This window comes from Marmota monax, unplaced genomic scaffold (genome assembly GCF_021218885.2).
Source record: "Marmota monax isolate L192 unplaced genomic scaffold, Marmota_monax_Labrador192_F-V1.1 WCK01_AAM20220418_F8-fsc00021, whole genome shotgun sequence".
In the NCBI taxonomy this organism is placed as follows: Eukaryota; Metazoa; Chordata; class Mammalia; order Rodentia; family Sciuridae; genus Marmota; species Marmota monax.
Window position 1 is genome coordinate 4214448 of NW_026695228.1, and position 13411 is coordinate 4227858.

Here is a 13411-nt window from a genome sequence, read left to right on the forward strand (position 1 = left end):
TTGCAGAAATTTCTGCTGTTTGGATAGGAGTTCAGCTCTGGAGATCATCATCTTGATTGTGTAATATCCTGTATAATGTGTGGGTTGGAAGGAAAGTGAGGAAGTTAGAATGAAGTCACATTAGAGTAAAGAACAAGAGTCACATAGTATGGGGCTGCCTTGCTGGGCAAGCATGGCTATACCACAGCCATGGCATTGCATTAATGTTATTTTTTATAATCAAGAATAATTAATAGACATTTGTATCAGTTAGTCACCATGGTAGTCTGAAAAGTAATCTAACATCTTTTAAACATGCTTTGAGTTTATTTTAACAAATACTTATTAAGTACTGGCTATGCATTAGGTACAGTCCCAGTTACAGAGAGAATAGCAAAGAATAACACCTGGTAACCAAGAGTGCACTTTGTTCTTCTTTCTAGTTCTTGGGAGGGAAGGCACAGTGATTTCATATGATCATCTGTGTCCTAGATACCCTCCCTACCCCTCTACCTTCTCAGGAATGTAATTTTATGAATTACCCCATTACTTTCTGAAAGATTTAATCTTTTATTATTGGCTTGATCTTTCCAATACATATTCAAAAGTTCGAAGAACAGAATCTTTCTTATAATAGGTGTTCAATAAATATTTGTTGTTCACATTGGAACAAGGTAAGAATATTTCCATCCACATATGCACATATCTACCCACCAAATTTCCTATCTTAAAGCAAAGAGCAACTACAACAGAAAGCTCAGTTGAGCTCATATCCCTGCTAGCAACTTTGCCTCTTAATTCTCTCTCTCAGTCAAGATAACTAACTAGAGAGGGCCTGTAAATGCTCTTTACCTCCTCTTCTGCCTTACTCTCCAGCTTCTCAGGTAGCCTTTCATTCCCATCACTTTTCTGAAGCAAAGGATGCTAGCAGCACCACGTTGCTGAGCTCACTGGGCATTTTCAAGCCTCTTGCTGGTTCACCCTCTCTTTCCTTCTTGGAAAATGTTCTTACCTTGGCTTTGAGACATCATCTTTCCTTTTTATTTCCTTCTTCCTCTTGGATTCTCCTTCAGCCTTCTTTGCAAATTCATTTCCTGGTCCTGCACCTAAATGCTGATGCTGTTTAGTTTCCAAACCTAGATCCTTTAAAAAAAAAAAACTTACTATAGACATTGTTCTCTATTTCCATCATTTTAAATAACATCTTTATGCTCTTGCTTTCCTGATTTGAATTTTTCAATTCCATCTGCTTTTCTGAGCACCAGCCTAATATGTACAACTGTTCCTTGACATTTCTACTGAGAGGTCTCATGAGCTTTTCTGACTCAATATGTCTCAAACCAGTATCTTTACTTTCCCTCCTATTGGAACCTCTTCCACTCTCCCCATTCCAGTAGGTCACATCTCCACTCACCCAGGGCTTATGGAAAAAACCCAGTAGTAATCCTTGTCATCTGCCCCTCTTACTCCCAACCCAATAAATCTATCACCAATATCTCTTAATTCTGCCTCCAAAATATAGCTCAAATCATCCACTTTATCCAATTTCACTGCCAGCTGCCATTTCTATGGATTGCTGCAATAGCTCCTAAGTCACCCTGCTAATCTACTCATGCAGATCACTTTTTCTGCAATGATTTAGTGTTCACTAAGGTGATATGTATTTCATTTCATGCTACTGTTTCCTTTAAACTTTCACTAATAAATAATCAATTGTTAGATTCTATATCAGAGTCTCTCTTTTACTTTCAAGGGAGACATGCTGATGTATAATCATAGATTCATTTGTCTGGTTATTTGCTTCATGTCCATGTCCCAACTCAACTGTGGGTTGCATCAAAGTGGGAACTGGGGCTATTTTTTTCTCAAGACTTCATATGCCATGCTTGCCACATTGCCTGACAGAGCGTTTCAGAATTGAATGAAGGAATGAAGCTATGAGTAAATGAGGAAGACTGACTTAAAGCATGAGATAGAAGATGGGGAATGCCTAGTCTTCCTTTGGAGAGTTTGACTGTAGACCGGGTAGTCCATTAACTAATGCACTGACTAAATGAGCTGGATTGAATACTTTTCTGAATTATTTCAGTTCATGTCCTAACTTCAAAACACAAGCCACTTTTAAGAATTAAATCCTCTCTCTGGTGAACTTCAGAGCTTACAAAATAGGATTGTAAAACAGTTCACCGTATGATGTATTTGAAAGGGTCTTTGCAGCCTTGGTTTCACTTCTTGGATCTGCCAATTAAATGACTTGTGATGTTTGACCCATTGATCCTCTCATCTGTGCCTCAGTTTCTATGTGTATAGAAGAGTATGAGACCAATGTTGCATGAAACTCTTATGACATCACTACATGTCAACATGACAAACATCCAGGATAGCCTATGGCATAAGAAGATAATGTCTCAGTTCTAGTTTTTTTAAAATTTTTGCCCTAATTCCACATCTTGACTTTTTATACTATTTCTTTCTGCTATTTATTTTTTCTATTTTACTCATCCTTATGGGTGGCAATAGTCATATTACCCACATAGTTTGAATTTTGCAGGAAGAGAAGAATTAGCAGTACTTAAGAGAGCAGACTTCCTTTTGGATTAGAAATACAAACTTCACAGCTTCTCTGCCCAGCTTTTCAAGAGCATTTTATGGTACACTGCTGTGTAACAAGTTCATTTTAGGCTTCCATGCTGGGAGGGAGAAAACGAAGATGGGATTCGAGGGGAGAAAATTAAAAAGTTAATTAAAAGAAACAACTTGGTAATTGAATTCCCTAGCTCTCATCTTTGGTTATTGAGGTGGGGGAGGAGGGGTCAGAGCACTTGGTTAGTAGGTTTGTGTCTGTGGCTTGCCTCAAAACTTCTAAGTGGGGTATGTATGAAAATATAGAGCAAATCCATTCCTAACAGATAAGAGGAGGTGTAGAAATACATGGTTGGCTTTTTAGAAGTACCCACCAAACCTGCTCTCATACTCCTTCTTGAACATTTATATTTTTAAATATTCTTGGCAGCTGACATTGCCATTAGGCTAAGCCCTGGACTAGTATTGGTTAGCATAAGGGCATATAAAACTCTCATTTCATTGATTCTTTTACTACTTGGTATATACACACTCAGAGGAGCACAGTCATGAACAACTCATGTCTTTTTAGGTTGTGTTCAGGTAACCAGCAAGTGGGTATTTGCTTCTTATTTTTAAAAGCTTGAATATAATCTACTGAATCACTCCTTCATAGATCACTGAACACTTGAAATATTTTATTTTAAGATGTTAACATTGGAAGAGGCAAGGTTCTGTGATGAAGTTATAGCTTTGTAAACCAAAAAGATCTAGGTTGAAGTTCTAACTCACCCACAGTCTTCATTTATTCATGCAGCCAGCATCTGTTTGTTGAAAACCTAATGTGTGGCAGGTACTATTGCGATGGCTCATGATAACCACATGCAAGTTCTTATCAAGGCTTTAAGTAAGAAAATTAACTTCAAAGATAGACATTTTTATATTCTGCAGCATCTTGTGAGAACAAGATTAAATTCACTGAAGAAAAAACTTAGAACATAGAACAATATAGTACCTTATCAGCAAATAGATCTAAATCAGATTGCTGCTGATTTATTGTTCTCTAAAAATGAGTTACTCCTTTATTGTGGTATTTCTCCCAAGTACTAAGGACCACTGATTTGAGAGCCTTCATATTCAATCTGTTTATATTCAGAAGAAATGGATCCCATACCCACCACTATGATAGAGGTGCAGCTACCTGTGTGTACTAACAGGTGCTTTTGTATTTTCACAGGTTATGGTTTTGTAGATTTTGACAGTCCTGCAGCGGCACAAAAAGCTGTAGCATCCCTCAAGGCAAATGGTGTGCAGGCACAAATGGCCAAGGTAAGACTTCAGATGTGTGTGTGTGTGTGTGTGTGTGTATGTAAATGAGAAAGAGATCTCAAATATTTCTCCATTGTGAGTTGATTCAGAAGTGGAATTTGCAATAATTTGGTTTATATTTACTTGCTAAAGAAAATAAACTACAATAAGACTTTATTTAGAATAATCTGGCAGATTTATTGCATTGTTTCTTTGTGTATATTTATTAATGTGCTCTTTGTTATGGTAAACTCATTAATTAATTAAGGATACTTGTGAAGTGCTCTGTTTTTTCCAGAGAAAGGAGATGTGTGTGTACTTGTGTCTAGGATTTTCACTGGGAAACAAGAGTTTTGGTGTACTGGTAAGGTTTTTGGTAAGATGTCTTTGATTAACTGTGTGCTAAAAAATGCACTTGCATTCATCTGAGGAGAGCTGATTGTTGGATTATGGAATTGTCTGATCTGTGCAGGACAGTAAGTTTACTGAAGGTCATTTGTATTACTAGAATTTCACTTTGGCCCAGAAACATTGAGTTTTCCTAAATAATAATCTCATAGATATTGATGATTTTAATATTGTATTATAGAATAAGTTGTTGAAAACCTTCTATCTGAAATTATAATATAATTTTATTTCTAAGAAAATGAATGAAATTGCCTATAATAATTTTGTATCCTGATTGCAATGGGGTTATAAGAATCTGCACATGTAATAAAATAATATAGAACTATGCAAACAATGTATCATTGGTTTCCTGGTTTTCATGTGGTACTCTATTTATACAAGATGGAACCCTTGTGGAAACTGGGTGAAGGGTCTCAGGGATCTCTCTGTGCTATCTCTGCAACTTTCTACAAATCTGTAATTATTTCTAAATAAAAAGCTAAAAAATTCCTTTATAACACTTGGATGCTTGGTAGATATTTATGTTAAAGTAGTAGTCATTTTGGATTTGTTTACATGCAATGTCAGTTTTTAAATACATTGTATGATTAATAGTACTGACCTTTTGTATCTCTAGATTGTCAAAATTGGGAGTAAATACCCAGCAGATCTTGAAACCCTAATTTGAGGCAGTAATGCCAGATGCATGTATACTGTAGCCTTTATTGGTCCCTATTAGAGCTCAGTGTTATAAGGATGGAGTAATCAAATTTTCAGTCACTCAGATTTTGATGTAATTGCTAACAATTTCCGGCAACATTTTCCAATTTCAACTTGAGCTTGCTAGAGGTGGGATACTAGTCCACATGATCTGCAGTTGCCTCTGGGCAAGCGGATGCAGCCCACATCTGTTCACCTTTGGTTACAAGTCACTTCCCTTACAGATTACTTTGGTGGACTCTTTGTCCTTTATGACCCTTTAATTGCTATTCAAGGCAATATAAATTAGAATTTGAATTCTTTCAGCTGTGTAATATATTCTTCATCAGGATTATGCCTGGAAGCTTTGGATTTTGGTCATGAACTAAGATGGATGAAGTTAATATATTTGATTAATAAGGAAATTACATACATGTCTTGGTTTAAAGGTTAGTTGGTGAAGAGTCAGTGGCAACCTAAGTAGCAATTTTCTGTACCCATAAAACAAATAATAAAAAAACAGCTGTTAGTTTTATGCAAAATATACTTGAATATGAAGGGAAAGCAACACCTGTTGGTGAGAAAATGGTTTTTAAAAGTATGTAGAGAAAATTTGTTAGTGGGATATCTTTGATTTATTCTATTGTTAGACTCCTGAGTTTTGGAAATTGCTGGATTATAGCAGCTTTTAAATAATGAATGCAGCATGTATTATAAAATATTCTCAGAATATATATATATATATATATATATATATATATATAAACACCATATATAATTATATGGATAACATACACAATAAGTTACTTAAGTTGTTTGATATAAACAGGAACAGAAAGTTGACATTAATTTATAGCTACTAAGGAGCCACTAAGAGTATTTTTTTTCCTATTTCTTGGCATTCTGGTGCACAAGGAAACTGTCTCTCTTTCTTACACACACACACACACACACACACATTCATTGACATCTTGTTCAGTTGAGAGACTATCAAAAGGGAAATATTTGAAAGAGCTTTCAAATTATTATTTACCCTATCCAGAATTTTGGCCCTTGACCTATAGGTACATAGTAAGGAGGCTTCAATAGGGATATTTCCAGAGGTTCTCTCATATTTTATATTATCAGTTGTGATATCCATGAAGTAAATTCTTATTCTATTTTCCTCACAAACTTTGAACCTAAAGCCTAAAGCTTTAGATTCACATCTGCCTACTGGAAAACTTTCAGCAATAAATGACTCTGTAATTTAACCACCTAGAAGAAAATAAATAGCCTCCCTTTGACAATGAAATGGAACAGGCTCAACCACCTGCATTAGCAGATTTCTCCCTGAGCTATTGGATTTCATAGCACCTTTTCCTTTGTCCTGGTGGTAACTATTATTTATTATCATATAAACCCGCCGTCTCCAGAGCGTGTGAAACTTGCACTATATTTTTTGCCATTTAAGTATCTACTGAATCACCTCCTTCATTCTTGTTCTTATCAATATCCCGCTATGCAGGTTGTGGTGTCACATTTTAAAGACTCCAGGATTTTAAAATAAAAATGCTACAAATAATCTAGAGTCCCAATAGCAACCCAGAGCTGGCATGAAACTCTCCATCTGAAAGGCTGTATTTACCTCACCATCCTCGTGTGTGCATATAAAAACTCCAACTGATGTATCAGAAACAATGAATTTCATAACAACTTATTCAGGAAGTGACAATTGATTAATAATAAATAATCGTTAACACAAATGAACTTTTTATGTCTATTTGCTCTTTTGCCAAAAACAGCTTTTCAGAATTAAAGAATTCTTTTTTGGAGAAAGCAGCTTTACAATATTTTATTAGTACATACTATTTAAGAACATAGGTTTGATTAGAGATAACATTGACCTTCAATACTGGTTCTTATATCACCTAACTATGTGATTTTTGCTTGTTATTTAAATATTTTTGAAATTCTGTAGCAGCAGCAGCAGTAGTAGTGATAATATAACACTTAGGTTATAGAATTGCTGTGAGAATTTTTTAAATGCACAAATAATTTGACCATAGTGCCTAGATGATAATATGAATTCAGTAAATGTTAATTACTTAATAAATACTGTTATCCATTAAATTAAGATTTGCTACTAGACCTTCTTCTATACATCCTAATATATCTTTTAAGTGTTGTGTTATTACAAAACAGTCTACTAAAAATATGGAAAAAAAGCATCAGTCAGCAAACATTTTTATTGTCTAGTATATAGCAGGCAGTGTACTACATATTAAAGAGGTAAGATTGAGTAAAACAACTTTCTCATTCCAAATTCTTAAAATTTATTCCATCTCCATATTGCTACAGCTCTAAACTAAGGATTTGGTCTGCTATTATTCTTTCTAAACCTCAGGGTTTATAGATGAATGTTACTAGCCAGGGAATGTGTATTTCTATGAGCATGAAAAGAAAAAGTGAAGAAGATTTAGCTAACAATGGCCTAATTGGCAGGTGTCTATTTCACTCATGTACTAAGAGGGACCCAGGTAGACAGTGAAGAGTAAATGCCTGAGCACCATCAAAGAACAGGTCTCTCCTGACATCCTTTGTCTCTTATTTTCAAGCTGTACATTTATGTGATATCTTCTAGAGATCCAGCTCTTGTATCCACAGTGAATCCAAGAAAATGAAGAAAAGGGTGAATGGACAAGGGAACATTATGGCTAATTCTGCTCTTTTACATGATTTTCTAGAATAACAACTCAGCAACTTGTGCTCACATCTCAAAGACTAACACAATTACACTGTTTCCCCCATTAGCTGCAAAAGAATCTGACATGATAAGTATTGTGGTTTCTTTGCATCTGTAACCACATGTGGTTACAGATGCAAAGAAATAAGAATAAGTCATCCCCTTGGTTATCCAGCATCCACAACACCATTATCCCATACTTATTTTTAAGGTGGCATGCATTAATTCCTTTCCTATAGGAGCCAACTTGAAACAGGTTGTCACAGTGGGTTGTGACATCATCTCTAACCAGCCCTGGGCTGTCCTCACGGCTCACTCATTGCTTTAAAGGAAGCATGCAAGATAGAATGATAAAGAAGCAATAAGATGTATGTGATTAAAGGAAAACCACCATATATGTTGAATACCTGCTCTATACCAGGATTCTTCTACATGCTGAAGATGCAGTACTGAAACCAAATGTCGTGGAGATCACTCTGTTTTGCAGAAAATAAGGGAAATATTATGTAGTCAGAATTGGTTTGAAGACTATTGAAACTGGTTGGAGGTACAAAATGTTGAAGGTACAAAATGTTGGAGATGGGAATGGTGGGATAGGGTTATGTTTGAGTAGAGTTATGTTTTAGGTTGAATGGCCAGAAAAAGCCTCTCTGATTTTAATGACATTTGAACAGAAATCTAAAATAAAAGAGAACAGCAAACTCTACCTATAGTTATTTTAAGAGACAGTTATGAATAATTTCTACAGTAATGTAAGTAGAGGAGGCTTTTTTTGAGTTAGTGCATTTGGGTTCATTATCGATATCCTTCATCTTCTTTTTGGTAACAGATGAATTGTTAACATTACCCTCACGTCCTCTGCATTCTTTAATAGGAGTTCTCTAGATGTAGTACATTTTTTTTGGATGATTTTTTCTTTCATAAACATCATAGTCTAATTGAGTCCATAAATATTTTCTCCCAATATTTCATGTCTTCAAATCATGTTGTTTTACTAGTGCCCATAAAGAAACAAGACGCCCTGTACCACTGCTGTGGGCTTCACTTTGAATAACTGTGACTCCAAAGATTAGCAGTCCAGTGTTGGTTTTAACATAGTTCATTACTCTTGGATAAATGAGGGCATGTAATGAAAACTGCTGTATCTCATTTCCTAAACTACCACTTGAATGTCTGTGCCATATGCTCTTACGGGATATATCACCAACAGAAAAAACATCATCACCATTTTTTGAAAATTTCTGTAAAAGAAATACTTAGCCATGGGTCATTTACATGTCTATAAAATATTTGTGAATGTCTGCTTTGTTGGCTATGTCAACTCAGCTCAACTTTATTACCTGATCCTAATGCTGAATGCAGAGATTCAAAGCCCAATATTGAAATTGGGTTGATTTTAATCCTACTCATTAATTACTTGAAGTTTTTGAAGCAGAATCCTCTGAAGTTAAATATTTGTATTAGTTTTTACCCAACAATTTGCATAATCTGCCTGTGGGGTCAACCCTGAGCTTTTGCAAGGACTCTGCTCTATCCTCTTAAGTGAATTGGTGGGTATGTAAGCGTGTAGAATTTCCTGCTTTCCTAACAGTGGGAAAAAAAATGCCTTTGTACTTTAAATTGGAGTCTCTCTGAGTTGACCAATTACTTTCCCACTTCAGTATATATATAGTGGAAGTTCTCTTCAATCTGCAAGAAACATCAACACCTTCATCCTACCTCTTGGAAGGGAATGTATCCATTGGCTGGTCTCAATCAATAACTCATTTCTTGATACATTGTTGAGAAGCCTAATAATGAACAGTCTTCATTCTTGGCTTTAATAATTGGTTCTTAAAGATTAAAAGAATAGATTCTTTCTTTAGTAACCATTATTGTAGTTGGAGGGGTTCTAATTTAAATGCATTACTTTGTCCCATGTAGATTCTGATCCTATTGAAAAGGACAAAGAAATACACCAAAATAAGAAAACTAGCACTTCAATCACAATTGTGTTAGGAAAATGGGGCTTCGATTTGGGTAGAAAATGAGTCTATTAATACTGAATGCCACAATTTGGTGTAGCAATCTGGACACAGGTAATGCTGGAGAACCATAGGCTTTCCTACCAAAGGATGAGGTCCTGTCTTATCCTGAGACCTAGAAGGAAATGAAAAATGTGCTCTCTGATGGCAGTTAGATTTCAAGGGCAGGGCAAGGAGCAATGGGCCACCCTTGCAGAGTTCTTGCTCTCAGACTCATGAGTTGGGTGTTACTACTTCTTTTACTTGGAAATATGAACTAAATGGAAAAATGAAAGAAGGACTAAGATTATACCCTAGTATGATTCCACATAAAAATATGATAACAAGGGAAAAAAACTTTCCTCGCCCCAACTCTTAACCAACCAATGGCTTTCTGCATCTTATTTTTATACTTACCCTTAAAAAAAGGATGAATTGAAATCTTCGAACTATCTATCATATAGATATATAATCTGATATCTCAACAATGAGAAACCTGCTGATTACTAAAGTACAAGGTCCACCTTGTGTTTCACTGTTATTAATGCACTCTGTGACACTTTTCAAACCTTTAGCTTTGTCTATTCTACAAAAGGCAAAGACATAGATAAGAGAATTTAGGTGACAAAGGAAATTATATTTCTCAAGTACCTGATCTATGCTAGCAAATAGGTTAACTGCCATCATAGGTATTATCCCTATTTAATTCTTGCTAGCATTGTGTAAGATAGGTATTATTATTTCAAATTTACAAATGTATAAAAAGGGATGTCCCAAATTCACTAAAGATGTGAACCCAAACCCATTGGATTTTAAAAATTGATCTAAGCAGTAAGCTGCTAGTGATGTTCTCCAATCTCTTCAGTGGTGCGTGGCTACTGGATTTCTAAAGTGAGAGAAAAGACTGGACAAACTTGTTAATATAGTAGATTCAGGAATCTAAGTCATGATTTACACAGTAGGAAGTTAGTTAATCTTCTGCTGAATAAATAAATGAACAAAGAAATAACCATTGTTGGTTATATTGTCCTTTTTTCGACTGATTTATTGTTGTGATCTTAAATTAACTTTTGCACAGGAAGTTCCTTGAACTCCCTATCCCACTAATGATGTGGTTGAATAATTCAAGTCAGAGCCACAGAGTATGTCCTGGAGAAGGTGGGAAAAATAAACTGAATATGGTACCTAAAGCATTCACAACCATTTGTCCAGGAGGATGTATTTCTTGAGCCTGTGATATGAGGATTCAATGTAATCATTCCAACCACTCACTGGGGAAATAAGACTGATGGAATCTTTATTTTTAAGAATCTTTAACATGTGAAGACAAAGATCATTAACTCTTGTATTTGAGAAGCTTTAAAGAAATTGGATGTGTACTTACCTGTACATACATGTATGCATACACATACATATGCATACACATACATCCATACACCCATGCATGTTAAAATGTCTGATTATTATGAATTGCCATGATTTTTCCAGGTAAGTATAGAAAAAAACACAAAAATGTTTCACAGTTCCACAGCATGTCTACCTTTTGCTTGGAAGTAGAACCTAAAGTTAAATAATAAACAAAATTGAATGGTAGGCCTCTGTGATTGCTGGTCTTCTGTGCATCATAAATTTATAACAATGAGCTGTGTCATTAGACACCCGAGAGAAGCTATTCACAAATGCATTACACTGGAAAATTAAAAACCAGAAAAGACGTGAATGCTGGTGAATGTGTCAGGGACCATATTCATTTGATTATTATTTCCCACCACCTCCAGGATTCACTTTGTAACTGTGACTTGAATTACCCAGCTACATCATGAAACTCCAATTCTGTCTGCTGGCCAGATCAGTGGGAGTTGATGTTCCAATCTCTGCAAGCCTATTCACCCTTCTCTGTATGTAAAAAGTAGTCTGAACTTAAAGAAAATTTGCAGCTTCAATAAAAACAGTGAAATTCAAAACACAGACTTTATTTCCCTGTTGAAATTATTTTTTGAACTTTTTATTATTTTTAGTTATACATGACAGTAGAATGTATTTTGGCATATTATCCATACATGATACATGGAATATAACTTCCTATTCTTGTGGTTGTATATAATGTGGAGTTGCACTGGTTGTGTATTCATATATGAGAAAAAGAAAATATATATATATATGATTCATTCTATCATCTTTCCTATTCCCATTCCCCTCCCCCCAAAATTATTTTTTTAACTACATTATGGAAATGAGAAATTTTGTGATTTTCTGTAAAGGAAATAAAGTTTTAAATATAAAATACTAAGGATTCATTTGCTCATATTAATGAATGACTGAGTCCATGGATCCATTTGGAAATCATCTTGATATATAAAACATAAACTATTTCCCCTGGTATTCTCATTTAAGGTAATTGAACAGAGGTGCTTTATAAGTCCAGTGCAAAAGAAATTAAATTTTATTTTTTTCTAATTCAAAGTAAATTGCTGGTGAGGGAATAGACACACTGAAATTATTATTACTCAAAATGTAATTCACATGCAATGAGAAGAATAATGTGTTGCTAGGGGTGGATACCAACACTTACATATTTGTCCTTAGAAATTTGGCTTCAGAAGCAGACCCAGTTCAACATTTGTGGAATAAATGACACTCTTTATAAGGATATAATATCATACACAGGATAAGTTTATTCTATTGGAGAAAATTTGGTGTTGAATACAGCACACAAGAGTATGTATTTCATACTCCCCAAATATTGATATACTAATATAAAATTTATATTGATAAAATATTGACAGACTGACGTAAGAAATCAGTAAAGTATTGATTTAATAATACAAAAATAATTGAAAGTATCCACCTGGTCTCTGGCTTCCTGTGTCCATAAAGATGCCACTCCCAGTTTCCCCAAGAAATATGCAAAGATTCAGGAAAAAAAATGAAGAGTAAATTACTTCAAAAAACCCCCAAGATTAATATATAGCAGTTTCCCAGAAAACATTCAAGGATTTGCTAGTCCTGTTAAAACATTAGTGAAGAATTGAGAATCTACATAGTATTAATATGTTATTGTTTCATACAACAAAGTCCAATTTTTCTTATATTACCTCCCCTGCTTTTCTTCTTAAAGAAAAAGTTACACAGAACACACAAATACATTTCAGCTGTATCATGTAGCCAAATATCAGTGTCGTGTATTGCAGCCATTCCCGCAGAGGACCAGATTTATCTGAGGAGGTGTTTTCTTTCCTTCATCCTTTTTAGTTTTCTTTTTTGTTTTTATTGGTTGTTCAAAACATTACAAAGCTCTTGACATATCATATTTCATGCATTAGATTCAAGTGGGTTATGAACTCCCATTTTTACCCCAAATACAGATTGCAGAATCACATCGGTTACACATCCACATTTTTACATAATGCCATATTAGTAACTGTTGTATTCTGCTACCTTTCCTGTCCTCTACTATCCCCCCTCCCCTCCCCTCCCATCTTCTCTCTCTACCCCATGTGCTGTAATTTAATTCTCTCCCTTGTTTTTTTTTCCCTTTCCCCTCATAACCTCTTATATGTAATTTTGTATAACAATGAGGGTCTCCTTCCATTTCCGTGCAATTTCCCTTTTCTCTCCCTTTCCCTCCCACCTCATGTCTCTGTTTAATGTTACCCTCTTTTCCATCCTCTCTCTCACCCTTGAAAAGAAACCAATCAGAATCTCTAAACATACACTGTAGGCATGCATATTTTAAAAATGTTTCTCC

General features: G+C 35.0%; 1 protein-coding gene across 11 annotated transcripts in view; it reads left to right on the plus strand.

Annotated features, from left to right (window-relative positions):
- The window catches only part of Rbms3 (RNA binding motif single stranded interacting protein 3), a 1321467-nt gene that overhangs the window by 928435 nt on the left and 379621 nt on the right, over positions 1–13411 (plus strand). For all 11 annotated transcript variants that reach the window (XM_058576560.1, XM_058576562.1, XM_058576563.1 and 8 more), the window contains one exon: positions 3779–3870. In XM_058576560.1, the coding sequence (XP_058432543.1) occupies positions 3779–3870 (92 nt within the window). The remainder of the gene's footprint in view (positions 1–3778; positions 3871–13411) is intronic.